The following is a 14,885-nucleotide window of genomic DNA, read 5'->3' as shown; positions in this document are numbered from 1 at the left end:
TGATGTGCTATAAATGTCTACATGAGAACGCAACAAAATAAACCTGATTTTTACCGATGAGTATGACAAGTCCATTTTTGTATCTTCTGACTTCTGACAGTCTATGTATTTCTGTAGCTTCTTAATCTGTTCTTCCTTTTCTCTAAGCAACTCTACTTTTGAACTTAGCTCATTCTAAAAGAAGTGTGAAACAAAAAAGAGAAACATATTTAATTGGATTTATATTTTAGGGGGTTAAAAAGAACTTACATTTAACAGTTTACACTGTTAGTAAAATTTAAAAAGTTGACATTGAAAAAAATAAATATGTTCTTGTATTTTCTGAAATCATGTTCAATTATGTATGATGTACATTTTAGGCCTAGTTCTTTATCAATGGAAATACCAACATAAATGCTCACCTCAAGATCCTGATTATATACTTCTGCGTGCTTAACTAAATTCTTTAAGTTGGAAATTTCATGAATTAGTTGCATCTGTAAGAGCATGTGAACAGGCAACAGAGCAAACCAATAGTTAATAAAGCCAAAAAAACAAAAAAAACAAAAAAAAAACACACACACCAAAAAACCAAAAAACCAAAACAACAACCCCAAAAGATAGCATTCATTCATCCACCACTTCAGAATCACCAAACAGTAAGAAGGGACTGAGAAATCAATTGTTCAAGCTACCGGTACAGAGCACCTCATTAAACAGAGACAAACTCAACAGAAAATTCCCAATCCCCATAAAACAAGCCAACAAGAAAAAAACCTCAGCATGGCCCAACTAATAGTTATGTCATCTGTTAATAATGCTATAATAAAGTTAAAAGCAAATTAGTATGCATTCCTTGGAGGAAATAAACTTTTAAAAGATACACTTTTAGGGGCACCTGGGTGGCTCAGTTGGTTAAGTGTCCGACTTTGGCTCAGGTCGTGATCTCACAGCTTGTGGGATTAATCCTCACATCAGGCTTTGTGCTGACAGTTTGGAGCCTGCTTCAGATTCTGTGTCTCCCTCTCTCTCTGCCCCTACCTCACTCACGCCCTCTCTCTCTCTCTCTCTCTCTCTCTCTCAAAAATAAATAAACATTAAAAAAAATTTTTTTTAAATACATTTTTTTTTAAAATACATTTTTAATAGATTTTTGTTTTGGGGAAGTACAGACGTGTTTATTCTATAAGATTTTTTTTCTTCCTGTAAATTATCCATTTAGATTTTATACTGGCATACTTTTTAAGGCTTTGTGGTTTAGAATTTAGGTTTAGATTAAGGTAGCTTCATGTGGTGTTTTTATAATAATATTACTGTTCACCAAGCTACAGAGATAGGTATGGGATTATGAATTATTACCTTGTCAATTCAGTCTACAGAAAATACTAAAAAGATGATGTTATTGGTTTACATTTTTCAACTGTCTAAAAGTACAAAGAATACTTAAAGATACAAGTATTTCTATTAAAGTTTCCTTTTCACAAAATATCTGGAGCATTAAATATTTGAGTTTCAGGTATTCTTGTGTCAAAGCAAGTAAATGACAATTTACCACAGATAAACGTTTCTTCCCTTAGAATTATTTAATCTTCATAATTCAATGAATCCTTTATTAGTAACGGCAAATTTGAGTAGAATGTAAGGGACTTAGGAAAACAGCATCTTGTTTAATATTTTATGAATGTTTAATTCAGTCCTAACTAGATTTAGACTCAGACTAGTGCTCGTGTTGATGTTCTTATTTTAGGTCAATGTCCTCCAACATTGCCTCCACAATATTATGTGAGCCAAATTTGTAATTTAAGATTTTCTACTGGCTGCATTAAAGAAAGAAACAGGTGGAATTAATTTTGATAATGTATTTTAACCTAAAATATTCAGAATACTATCATTTGTTCATGTAATCAATATAAAAAATTAAAGAAATAGTTTACATTCTTTTTTTTTTTTTCATACTTAATTCAGACTGGCCCCATTTCAAATGATCAAAATCACCACATGTGCTAAGTGGCTACCAAGTGTTTAGCAAAATTTTAGACATTTATATTGGTTATAACTTAAATTGGCTCCATCTTTTATCTTTTCTTTCCTGTTTCTAAATTTTGTGCAAGAAAATCACATTTACCAATAAAGAAGAACTAAATTTACCTTCATTTTAGAAAATAAACATTTAGAAAGAAAAATTGTCCCACTTTCACTTGAAATACCACTTTAACTATTGGTTCTCATTAACAGAAAAAAGATGGAGTAACTTTTGTAAAGCTCTGAGTGTAACTTCCCAAAGATGTATTAAGATGCTGACCATAAAGAGAAAGTATATATGATACGATCAAAAGTCAAGTGGTTGCTACATAAAAAAAAAAAAAAAAAATAGATTTCAACTGTAATTTGCAGCAGGTGAAATAAAATATTTAACTTAAGACAAAAACCTCTAACTTGTTAAAATTCTAAAATTAATCAAGTTAAAACAGGTAGGGGTTGGAATTTACTTTGTTCCCTGAGCATAATACTTACTCCTTCTAAAATCACTAAACATTCTGTATTTCTATATTCCCATTTGAAAATTATCCATAGCCTTGGTGATTAATAAGACCATCGGCAAACCAGGGCAATACCCACATGTCTTAAGGTCATTATTTGACTTTTCATTCCTTTTTCATTAAGCTTTCCCCCAAAATGGAGGTTTGGGAACACATTTTACTGTATATTCAGACTTACATTCTTAGTTTAAAATGGAATGGACGTTGCAAAAAGAGCTTTGAATAGAGTTAAGTTTTTATTACTTAATCTTTTAGGTTACCTTATTGAACCTAGAATTTTAATTGTGTCCAAGTAAAGATGAAGAGAATAGGATTATTTCTCCCCTTGACTGTGGTTAAAAGAAAAAAAAAATTGGGATGTGACAGTCAAGTCATATACTGTGTTATTTTGTAATCTTTTTGTGTGTGAGACAATTTAGTGAGCTTCAGTTTTTATTGATTGGATTTAGAAATCATGTAAAAAACTTAGAAATGATTGCTATACTTATGCTCAGTTAGCCTTGCATCTGAGCAGTTTGGCTCCAGAGACCATGGTCTTAACCATGACACTACACCACCCCCTTCCTTATAAAACTCTGTTTTATAGACTGAAATTCATGGGCCAATATATGACATTTTGTATTTTGTTAAAATGTACATTTTAAACCAAGTTAAATGAAACCCTGTGGAGAACATATAGACTTCCTCTTAGGATATATACCCATAAATGTAGGATTAACTTTAATTTGTATATAGAATGGAAATAATAGTTTTGGCACAGATTTATTTTTTCCTTATTAAAAAAAAAAAGAGGGTGAGAAATGAAACAATGATACTGAGGAAAGAGCATTGTGTTCCTTTGGGCTATCCACACAGAAATCTTAGAAGTAGCTACAAATTAACTCATCATTTAAGTACACCAGTACTGGCTCTTATTTGGCAGGGCAGGAGAGGGGAGTGGGGTAGGGACAGATTCATAGTCTGACAACAGCTATGGATTCTTGTTCCAGAAAAATGAATATCCTTCAAAAATTCTGCAAAATAATTTTATACTGTCTGTGAACTCTAAGTTAAGGACTGTGTGCTCTAAGAAATCTTAAATCTCTTGGACAATTTCTAAGTACCTGAAGTTTGAGGGTTTCTGAATTAGGTTCTCTTAACATAGAGCCTAATATATATTTAGAAAATTTAAGTCATCTGTTTCATTTCTAAAAATTGCATTACAAGTATTTAGTATTTAGTTACACTAATTTTCACAATAACTCTCTTATATGGAAAAAGACATGAGCATAATCAGCTTCCCTGTCTATTCTAATAATGTTCTAAATATTTAGGAATATACTTTTTAAAGAAAATGAAATCCATGGGTCCATGGATATGTAGTATCCATGCATAAAACAGTCAGATAGTAAAATTCATATTGGTCTCAGTAGGAAATGGTTATACTATAGACAGAATTTACGTGTGCTCAACCAATTAACTGATAATATACAGATTACAATGAAATAACTTATTCAAGACAAATCCATCAATAGGCAGATGCACCAAACCATCCCAAATACATTTGTAATTTTTCCTTCTTCTTGTGCGTGAGCACAAGTGAAACAAATATGCTTTAAATATTTTAAAAGTGACACAAATGAATTATTTCTTAAATTCTTTAAGTTGTGTCTACATATGGAAAATGGTTGGATTCTTCCTATATCAACCTTAGAAATATCTTTAAGAGAATGATACTTTGAAAAGTGTGGTTTTAGTTTCATGTTTCCATATCTCTTACCTCCTGATCTTTTTCTGCTTTTCTTTCTAGAGCCTCAAATTCATCCAAATCATTCTTTTCTTTTAATTTCAATTCCATTTCTTCATTTTCTCTTCTCAGTTGTTCATAGTCCAATATCAGATTATCATAGTTGGCACGAAGTGAATTCAGCTCACTTTCTAAGTTTTCCTATTGCAAACAAAACCAGATTTTCAAGACAGACAGAATTCAAATCATATATTGTTTCTTTTAGATTACTCAAATAATTAATTTAACCTTATATCATGTAGCAACTTAGGTCATTCTCTTCTTCAGTATCTTTCTTTTTTATTTTACTTTATTTATTCTCAAGTTAGTTAGCATACAGTGTAGTCTTGGCTTCAGGAGGAGATTCCTCTTCAATATCTAATGGTCTAGTTTCATCCCGGGTAAAATAAAAGGTGTGAATTTCGGTAAACTAGCTAATTTAGAAGAGCAGGCAATTTTGAAAGGAGTATGAAAAAAACATCTTATAAACAATGCTCTGCCAATATTTAACTGGAAAAGTTGTCGGGAGGAGGTATTTGGGGAGGTAGGGTGTATACTGGGAAGTCCATTTGACCACAGTTTTTAAAAAAAAACTTTTTTTTTTTTTTTTTAAATTTTTTTTTTCAACGTTTATTTATTTTTGGGACAGAGAGAGACAGAGCATGAACGGGGGAGGGGCAGAGAGAGAGGGAGACACAGAATCGGAAACAGGCTCCAGGCTCTGAGCCATCAGCCCAGAGCCGGACGCGGGGCTCGAACTCACGGACCGCGAGATCGTGACCTGGCTGAAGTCGGACGCTTAACCGACTGCGCCACCCAGGCGCCCCCAAAAAAATTTTTTTTTTAACATTTATTTATTTTTGAGAGATAGAGTGATACAGAGCATGAGTGGGCAAGGGTCAGAGAGAGAGGGAGACACAGGATCCAAAGCAGGCTCCAGGCTTTGAGCTGTCAGCACAGAGCCGATGCGGGGCTCGAACTCACAGACAAGATCATGACCTGAACAGAAGTTGGCTGCTTAACCGACTGAGCCACCCAGGTGCCCCATTTGACCACAGTTTTTTAAGCTCTTTAGTAATAAAGCTGATAATTTAATTCTATACCTATCTGATGCCTGTTTTATTTCTCAGACAGGTCTGAATTTAGGAAGGGAAACAGAAATATTCTTCATTGACCTCTAGTGCCATGTTTTACCATACTCAAAAGAGGCCTGTTCCTGTTTTGTATACTATTAAGAGAAAGAGATAAACTGTAAGTTATAGAAACAAAAATAAACACCAGGAATTTTCCAACAATAACACACTTCTAGAGGATGTTTTAGGGACATAAAAGCACTTTACCTCTAATACTCACCTAATTATAACTAATAGGATGGTTAACTAATGGTAATAATTCCCAAGCATCACTGCAATTTCACTCTAAAACTAAAATGAAATTTCCTTAATAAATACATTTATAAAACTATACTGTATTTCTTTGGACATTAGTAGCCTAGAAAGTAAACATGGACTCTCTACCCACTGAAGTATTTACTATAGTACTCCTTGTTTACAGTTTTGACAAGGTCATATATAATATATTTACTTTTATTTTTCAGTCTTATTTGGCAATATTACCCCCCACCCCCGATGTGTCATTTTTCTACTATATGCTTGAGAATTTTGACACTTTAAAAATCAGCCTTTTTACCCTTATGGGTCTAAGTAAAAACAAAAACCAAAAACAACAACAACAATAAACAAACAAAAAACCACGAATACCAAGATCTGCTGGTAAAGAACCAGAAGCAAAGGTTCACCTAATATGATACACCTGCATTATGAAATTTTTCGCCTCCTCCGCATGCCAGTTAGCAACTAGCAGTGTTACGAGTAATTAGAACCAAAACTGTTACCGAAATTAAGTCAGAGCTTATAATGTGCAGCAACAATAGTGAACACTAATAAAAAATGAATTTTAAAAAGAGAGTGTGTCTATGAAGTACACTTAAATTACCTGACTTAGTAGCTTTGTTGCTGGATTCCACTCTACCTCTGTTAATGGATCAAGAGTGTTACTGAAAATATCAGATTCTGAAGAGATAGCTATAATAAGGAGAAAAAGAAATTTATCCATAAATGTGTTAATAAAATTTCTCAAAAGTCAAAGACTATAAGAAAATCTGATCAGAGATAATAAGATCCAATTAGGTAACATGTGCTCACAATATGAATGCCAAGAATATATTAACAACAGATATGATCATTTATAGTATTGTATGAATTAAGATCCCTGGTTGGAGTTAGTAATATAATATAGATCCTTAATAAAATACAGTTACCTACATTATAGGGACAAAATCTGAATTTAAGATTTGATCATTGTAAGTAGGTTTTAAAATGCCCTTTAAAAATACTGATAATGTTGGAGACGTTATTTTGAAACATGTCTGTGTAATGTCCCCCTTCCAAGATTAAACAAAGTTTAAGGCAGATGTTATATGGATACTAATTTAATTGGATAATGATTAGAACAAAAACCAAACAATAAAAACATGTCTCATGTGTTTCAACTACAGTGCATTCTTCTTAAGAGTCTTGAAAAAAATAATGTTCACTGTCTTAAAATTACTAATTTTTTATCATTATCTCCATCTGTAATCATATCTAAAATTCATACATTTTATTAAATGTGTTCACCACATTAACTGAATTATAAAGAAAGTCTTTCTTTACAGGGATAATTTTTTGTTTTGATTTTGAGTTTTTGAGTTTTGTTTTGATTTTGAGTTCATGACCTGGGCCGAAATCAAGTCAACCAACTGAGTCACCCAGGTGCCCCTACAAGGATGCCTTTATAATTAAAAGGAGCTGAAAAAGTACTCACATTCATCAATTTCTCCTATCATAGTTACAGCTGCCTTATGTGTTTTTGTTACATTTGCTGACATATTAAATTCATTTAAATAATTTGAGTCCTTCATTTTGTTAATTTTGCCAAGACACCAAGTGACTCTTCGTTTTCTTTTAGCCTAAAGAGAAAGAAATAAAAATTACCTTGCACAGATTTGGGCTCAACATCATAAAACAAGGGAATTAGTTTTCATTTTTGGAAAGCACTAACTTGGTAGAATTCTTATTAAGCCTATGTAATATAATACTGGGCTTAGGACATCCTGTGAGAACACAAACTTTTAAAATCAGTGTTTAACCCATAAAAAAATTTGATGAAACAAATGTCATGTTTTATTTGAAGGTTTATTTACAAACTTTTCTGGGACTTAATTAAAAGGACTTGGCAGACTCACAACCCTTTAAGTAAGTAATCCAGTGTTCTCTAGAAAGGAAGTTGCTGTTGCCACACCATAGCTAACCAAAAGCACGTCTGAGTCTCCAGCTTTAACCGACAAGGGACAGACAGTCCATTTGAATTTCCTGCAGTGAATGAATCTCACACACGTGGCCTTCACAATGCCAGTTCTCTTCCAATTCAGTAAAGCTAATGCCTGCATCAGCACTCTTGACCTCATCGTTCCTTTCTCCCTTGAGACCTTACTCCCTGGGTTATCTGTTCATGTCATCTTTACCAGTTCCCTCCTATTAGCCTGATAAATGCTCAAGCCTCTTTGTTTACTTTTATTTTATTTTAGTATCTTTTTTTTTGAGAGAGAGAGAATGAGATTCTTAAGCAGGCTCCACGCTTAGCAGGGAGTCTGACCCAGGGCTCGATCCCACTACTCTGTGATCACGACCTGAGTCAAAATCAAGAATCGAACACTCAACTGACTGAGCCATCCATGTGCCCTATTTGCTTTTGATTTTTTTTAAAACAAACTCTTCAGTCCTTACTTCTCTCTATCTACCATTGTATTCTTCCTCATCATCCATCTACTCCTTCCAGGAATACCTCTGTCTCCCAGCTAGCTGTCCTCACCTCTCACTCTGCTTTGCTGGTTTCTCCTCTCTGCTTGTGTTTTTCCATATTTCACAGTTACCATTTTTCTGTGGTCCCTCTGCTAGGTCCAAGTATTGTCTTGTTTGATCCTCTCTACAATCCTATTACTAGGATTTATAGATCCTTTTTATAGATCTATAAATGATCCTTTCTTCTGAAGCCAGTCCTCTCTACTCTGTTCATGATCCAATCCCTTGGGGCCATCTTAACCCTCTGTAAAGTGGCTTCCACTCCTACCACATAACTCAAATTGTTTTGTAAATGAGCTTCTTATATCCAAATCCAAAAAGTTTTTGTCTAAATTTATCCTTTATTTATTTTTTAGTTATTTTAATGTTTATTTATTTTTGAGAGTGAGAGAGAGCCTGAGCAAGGGAGGAGCAGAGAGAGAGAGAGAGAGAGAGAGAGAGAGAGAGAGAGAGAGAGAGACAGAGAGAGACAGAATCCAAAGCAAGCTCCAGGCTCTGAGATATCAGCACAGTGAGCAATGTGGGGCTCGAACTCATGAACTGCGAGATCATGACCTGAGCTGAAGTCGGACTCCTAACCGACTAAGCCACCCAGGTACCCCATGTCTATATTTATCTTAATTAAGTTCTTAGCAGAATGTGACATTGCTAATCACTACCTCTCTGAAATATTTTCTTCTCTTAGAGACCACATTCACCAGATTTACTTAACTCTACAGCTAATCCTGGGCTCCCTTTGGGATTCTTTTGCCTTTATTGAAAAGTTGTCCTTGGGGTCTTTGGCTCTCTATTCTTTTCAACATGCTCCCAGAACAAGACTATCCATTCCCATGACTTTACTTTGGATCTGCAGTATCTAATGGCCACATTGGTATCTCCACCTCACAAATTTCACTTGAATTTCATATATTTGGATTTTCAACTGCATGACACCTTAAACTGGAGATGGCCCAAATAAAACACTGAGCAGCTGCACTGAGCTTCATCCAGTGTTCTTTAACACCAGCAAGCCTAGCAATGTTTGCAAATTATTCTGGATACCTCCCTATCCCTGTCCCTCACATGTAAACAATCATAAAGTCCTATTGAGTCTACCTCTCACACAGCTCTCCAATTTATCCACATCTTTGGCATCTCCAGAGTCACAGTCCTTGTACAGTCCCAACCAATCTGATGCACACAAGTAGACACACCTTTCTAAAATACAGTTCTGTGTTACATACAAGGCTTTTCCTTGTCCTTAGCATAACACAGTGTTCAAATCCTTCACTATGGTTTAAAATTCCCCTGCCACCAAAACATTCTAAGTCCAAGAAATATATTATGTTGTTTTCACAACTCCGAGCTTTTGCACATGTAGATCTCTTCCTAAAATATTCTCCCTTATACCTTCCATTGGACTATTTTCTTCTCGTCAGTCTGTCAACAAATAGCTCTTCGAATGTCTACTTTATACCAACTATGGTGACTTGAGCATAATGTCTATTAATAATTACCTTAATTAAGAGCATACATATATTGAGGATTTGCCCTGTAGAAAGTGTAGTGTTAGGCACAGTCTATGTATTATTTAACTTAATTCTCCCAGCATTCCTATGAGGTGGAGATCTAGATATCTCGCAAATAAGAAAATGCAACAAAGTGTATTTAAGAAATTGCCCAAGGTAAAGAGTTAGGAACTGACAGCATCAGTATTCAAATCCAGGCAGTCAAGCTCCAGAGGCCATCCTTTTAACCATGATACCATTATAGCCAAAACATACTTACTTGACCAAAAAAAAAAAACCCCTAACTCTACCAAAAACAAAAAGTACACATACTGGAAACCAGAATTTTGATCACTATGTTGATTTGTATTCTAGATCAATTATCCTGAGATTGATATTCTTTTTCTTTAAAGAAAAAATATTCCCATATACTCTAGACACCTGTGGTTCCCAATCACTTGATCAACTTCATCAGAATTACTTAAGAAGCATATTGAATATAGATTCCTTGTCAATATTCCAGACTTCTTGTGCATTTTTTTTTTTAAATTTTACAGAGAGAGCAAGCGTGAGTGGGGGAAGAGGGGCAGAGGAAGAAAGAGAGAAAATCATAATCATTCATACTCAGCATGGAGTCTGACATGGGGCTCAATCCCATGACCTTGGGATCACGACTTAGGCTGAAATCAAGAGTTGGATGATCAACTGAGCCACGTAGGTGCCCCTATTCTAGATTTTTTGAATTAGGATCTCTACATGTAGGATCAGAGATCAGTATTTTTAATGAACCTTTTAGGTTTTGCTGACACATAGGCAAACACACAAAATGTTCTGGGTTTCCTGAATACACTGTAACAAAGGATAAGAAATTCATAACTATATTATAAACCTATAGGAATACCCATCCTAGTCTCTATATACTAAGTCTGAGTTGTCATTCCTTTAAATTTTACCTTTAATTCCTGTTGTGATGTGAGGGAAGAAGAAGTCACCAGCATCCGCGTTAAGTTCTGAATTTTCTCAATCTGTACTTTTTGAAGCAAATCTTTTTCTTCCAAAAGTTGGGCTAATTGGTCTTTTTCCATTGCCTGGGCTCGAGTCTCTAAAGAAACCTATAGAGTATAATATTAAGTTATATTAATAATAAACATAGCTAGATTTTCAAGCCTTGAAAGTAGCTTGAAAGAACAGAATATTAAATTTGTATGTGAACTATGAGAATTTACATTTTACCGAAATAAAATATATCTTACCTATAGAATACTAATACTCAGTTGCCACAAAGAGTAATTTTTCTAACTTATAATAAAGTAAAATAAACATTTCTTCTCATGTGACTATTCTATGCCATATAGATTATAACAAGGCTGTTAAAGCAATCCTATTAATTGCCTAAAAATTAGGCAAAGAAGTCATAACAGCAGAGACTTGAATACCTACAGCAAAGGAACAAATGTTCTCATAAGACTTCCATTTGATATTTTAGCTCATTATTTTTATTTTATTTATTTTTTAAAAATTTTTTTTAACGTTTATTTATTTTTGAAAGAGAGACAGGGTGCGAGTAGGGAAAGGGCAGAGAGAGAGGGAGACACAGAATCTGAAACAGGCTCCAGGCTCTGAGCCATCAGCACTGAGCCTGACGCGGGGCTCGAACTCACGAACCGTGAGATCGTGACCTGAGCCGAAGTCGGACGCCCAACCGACTGAGCCACCCAGGCGCCCCAATTTTAGCTCATTATTAAAAAGATAACTAAAATATAAAATTTTTACAAAATATGGGATCACAATAGTTTAAATAAACAAATTACAATGACAAATGATTATGCTATCTTATTAGATTGTTATCTTACAGTCAGAATTCAAGATAATGTGAACATACAAAAGACACTTTTAAGTAATTATACATGGTCTCTCTTTTTTAACCTAACTCCCTATGCATTCATGACAATTTAGAGAGACTATCTCTATTTGGCCCATCTGAACATCTCAAATTTTGCCTTTTGGAAATGAAAAACAATCTAAAATAATTTCAAGAAATCAAATTTTTCAGTTTATATTAAATTGAAAAATTTTTATGAGTTGATTTCTTCTTACTTGAAAGCTGTTTTAAATTTAGGTTGTAAAAGGTATAAAGAACTTAACAAACTCAACACCCAAAAACCAAATAATCCAGTGAAGAAATGGGCAAAAAACATGAACAGACACTTTTCCAAAGAACACATTCAGATGGCTAAGAGACACATGAAAAGATGCTCAACATCACTCATCATCAAGGAAATACAAATCAAAACTACAATCAGAGATCACCTCACACCTGTCAGATTGGCTAAAATTAACTCAGGAAACAACAGATGTTGGTGAGGATGCAGAGAAAGGGGAATACTTTTGCACTGCTGATGGGAATGCAAACTAGTGTAGCCATTATGGAAAATAATATGGAGGTTCCTCAAAAAATTAAAAATACAGCTACCCTATGGCCCAGCAGTTGCACTACTAGGAATTTATCCAAAGGATACAGGTGTGCTGTTTCCAACGGGCACATGCACCCCAATGTTTACAACAGCATATAAATCTTTTTCTTAAATTTAAGAAACAAAACAGATGAACATAGGGGAGGGAAGGAAAAGTAAGATAAAAACAGAGAGGAAGGCAAGCCATAAGAGACTCTTAAATACAGAGAACAAACTGAGGGTTGATGGAGGGGTTGTGGGGGTTAATGGGTAATGGGCATTAAGGAGGGCTCTTGTTGAGCATGGTGTGATATATGTAAGTGATGAATCACTATATTCTACTCCTGAAACCATTATTACACTATATGTTAACTAACTTGGATTCAACTAAAATTAAAAATCCAAAAAGGAAGAGTCTCCTGTAAACAAAAATAAAGTTGAATCATGTTTGCATAAAAAAACAAAACAAAACAAAACAAAACAAAACAAAACAAAAAACCCCCGCACTGTGAAAGTCACTGTTCAGAAAATGAAGAAACAAGCCACAGACTGGGAGACAATATTTGCAAAACACATATTTGGTAAGCGATTAGTATCCAAAAAACACTAAGAACTTTTAAACCCAACAATAAGAAAATAATCTAATTTAAAAATGGGCAACAGATCTGAACAGACATCTCACCATAGATGATATATAGATGGTAAATAAACACATGAAAAGACAATGTCATATGTCACTAGGGAATTGCAAATTAAAACAACAACGAGATACCCACTACACACCTATTAGAATGGCTAAAATCCAAAACACTGATAATACCAGATGCTGAACAATGTGGAGCAACAGGAACTCTTACTTATTGTTGGTGGGAATGCAACCACTTTGGAAGACAGTTTGGCAGTTTCTTATTTGTAAAAAAAAATTTTAATGTTTATTTATTTTTAAGAGAGAGGGAGGGAAGGAGGGAAGGAGGGAGGGAGGGGAGAGAGAGAGAGAGAGAGAGAGAGAATGAGAGAAAGAGAGAGAGAGAGAGAGAGAGAGAGAGAGAGAATGTGAGTGGGGGAGGGGCAGAGAGAGAGAGAGAGAGACAGACGGAATCTGAAGCAGGCTCCAGGCTCTGAGCTGTCAGCACAGAGCCGGACGTGGGGCTGGAACTAGGGAGTGGTGAGATTGTGACCTGAGTCGAAGTCGAATGCTTAACTGACTGAGCCACCCGGCGCCCCCAGTTTCTTATAAAACTAAACACACTTATCATTTTATACTCACTAGGATGGCTATTATATAAAAAAAGTAAAATAAATAACAAATATTGGTGAAAGTGTGGAGAAATTCGAAACCTCATGCAATGTGTTGGTTGTGCAAAATGGTACAGCTTCTGTGGAAAAGTATGGTTGTTCCTCAAAATGTTAAACATAGAATTACCATCTGACGCAGCAATTCTATAACTAGGTATGTGTGCAAAAGAACTGACAAGAGGTACTGAAATAGATACTTGTACACCAGTGTTCACAGCAGCATTATTCATAATAGCCGAAAGGTAGAATCAACCCACCTGTCCATGAACAGGTGAATGGATGAACAAAATGTGTTATATCCAGACAACGGATAAAAAAAGACTGAAGTTCTAATACACAGTATGACTTGGATTAACTTTGAAAGCCTTTTGCTAAGTGAAATAAGCTAGACACAAAAGGGCAAATACTGCATGATTCCACTTGCCAGAGGTATCTAGAATAGGTAAATTCATAGTGACATAAATGAGAGTAGAGGTTACCAGGGGCTGGAGGGACGGGGGAGAAATAGGAAGTAATTATTTAATGGGCACAGAGTTTCTGTTTGGGACAATGAAGAAGTTTGGGAAATAGTGGCAGTGATTATATCAGGACACTGCTAATGTACCTAATACCACTGAATTTTACACTTAAAAAATGGTAAAATTTTATGTTTCTATTTTAGCACCATAAAAAATTATGACACAGCCCCCCCCGCCCCCCCAAAAAATTAGGTTGCAGACCTCAGCTATTGAGGAGTTAAGAATCTCTGGGTATTCGGGCAGCTCTTAGTTCTAAATCTGCCCCTATTCTTTTTTTCTTTTAATTTTTGTTTATTTCTTTTGAGAGAGAGAGTACAGGAGCAGGGGAGGGACAGAGAGAGGGAGACAGAGAGAATCCCAAGCAGGCTCTGTGCTGCCAGCATGGAGCCCGACACAGGGCTCGATTCCATGAATCGTGAGATCATGACCTGAGCTGAAATCCAGAGTTGGACGTTCAACCAACTGAGCCACCCAGGCGCCCCTAAATCTGTCGGTTCATACATACCTCCTCTAACTGTTTTTTAAGATCCATTATTTCTTTTCTGTATCTTTTCAGGAGAGCTTCATCACTTGATACCTCATTAACATAAGGAGTATTCTTCATATATTTGGCAGTGCTGGCAAACTGGGGAAAATACAAGAGTGTTAAGTGTTCAACATCAAAAAAATTAATTAATAATATTTAGGTTTCTTATAATTACGTTTTATCAAGAAAGATCAATCCTCTTTCCAGGTGGCTTAATACTTTTGAACACAGAGAGTATTCTCTATCCTTGTAACTTACCCTGGCTGCTAGTCTTCAGAAGAGTCAGGGAAATATCTTGAAGACATATGCCAACAGAGAACCTACAAATACTGGCTTACTAGAATCCCATCCACCTCTCAAAGTCAAGAGCAAATGTTCCCTCTACTCTGAAGCTTTGCTTCCAGTGGAAAGTACCTCTC

At 35.1% G+C, this 14,885-nt stretch overlaps 1 protein-coding gene across 5 annotated transcripts in view; it reads right to left on the bottom strand.

Annotated features, from left to right (window-relative positions):
• Window positions 1–14,885, bottom strand: part of CENPE (centromere protein E) — an 82,193-nt gene that overhangs the window by 52,737 nt on the left and 14,571 nt on the right. For 4 of the 5 annotated variants that reach the window (XM_045471426.1, XM_045471436.1, XM_045471455.1 and 1 more), the window contains exons 12-18: window positions 14,446–14,565; window positions 10,627–10,785; window positions 7,150–7,294; window positions 6,280–6,368; window positions 4,279–4,446; window positions 402–476; window positions 55–174 (exon numbers count right to left, since the gene is read on the bottom strand). In XM_045471426.1, the coding sequence (XP_045327382.1) occupies window positions 55–174; window positions 402–476; window positions 4,279–4,446; window positions 6,280–6,368; window positions 7,150–7,294; window positions 10,627–10,785; window positions 14,446–14,565 (876 nt within the window). The remainder of the gene's footprint in view (window positions 1–54; window positions 175–401; window positions 477–4,278; window positions 4,447–6,279; window positions 6,369–7,149; window positions 7,295–10,626; window positions 10,786–14,445; window positions 14,566–14,885) is intronic. The other variant, XM_045471446.1, reaches the window with a different exon arrangement.

This window comes from Leopardus geoffroyi, chromosome B1, assembly GCF_018350155.1.
Source record: "Leopardus geoffroyi isolate Oge1 chromosome B1, O.geoffroyi_Oge1_pat1.0, whole genome shotgun sequence".
Taxonomy (NCBI): Eukaryota; Metazoa; Chordata; class Mammalia; order Carnivora; family Felidae; genus Leopardus; species Leopardus geoffroyi.
Note: the sequence above shows the minus strand (reverse complement) of the source record. Positions and strands in the feature narration are given on the sequence as shown.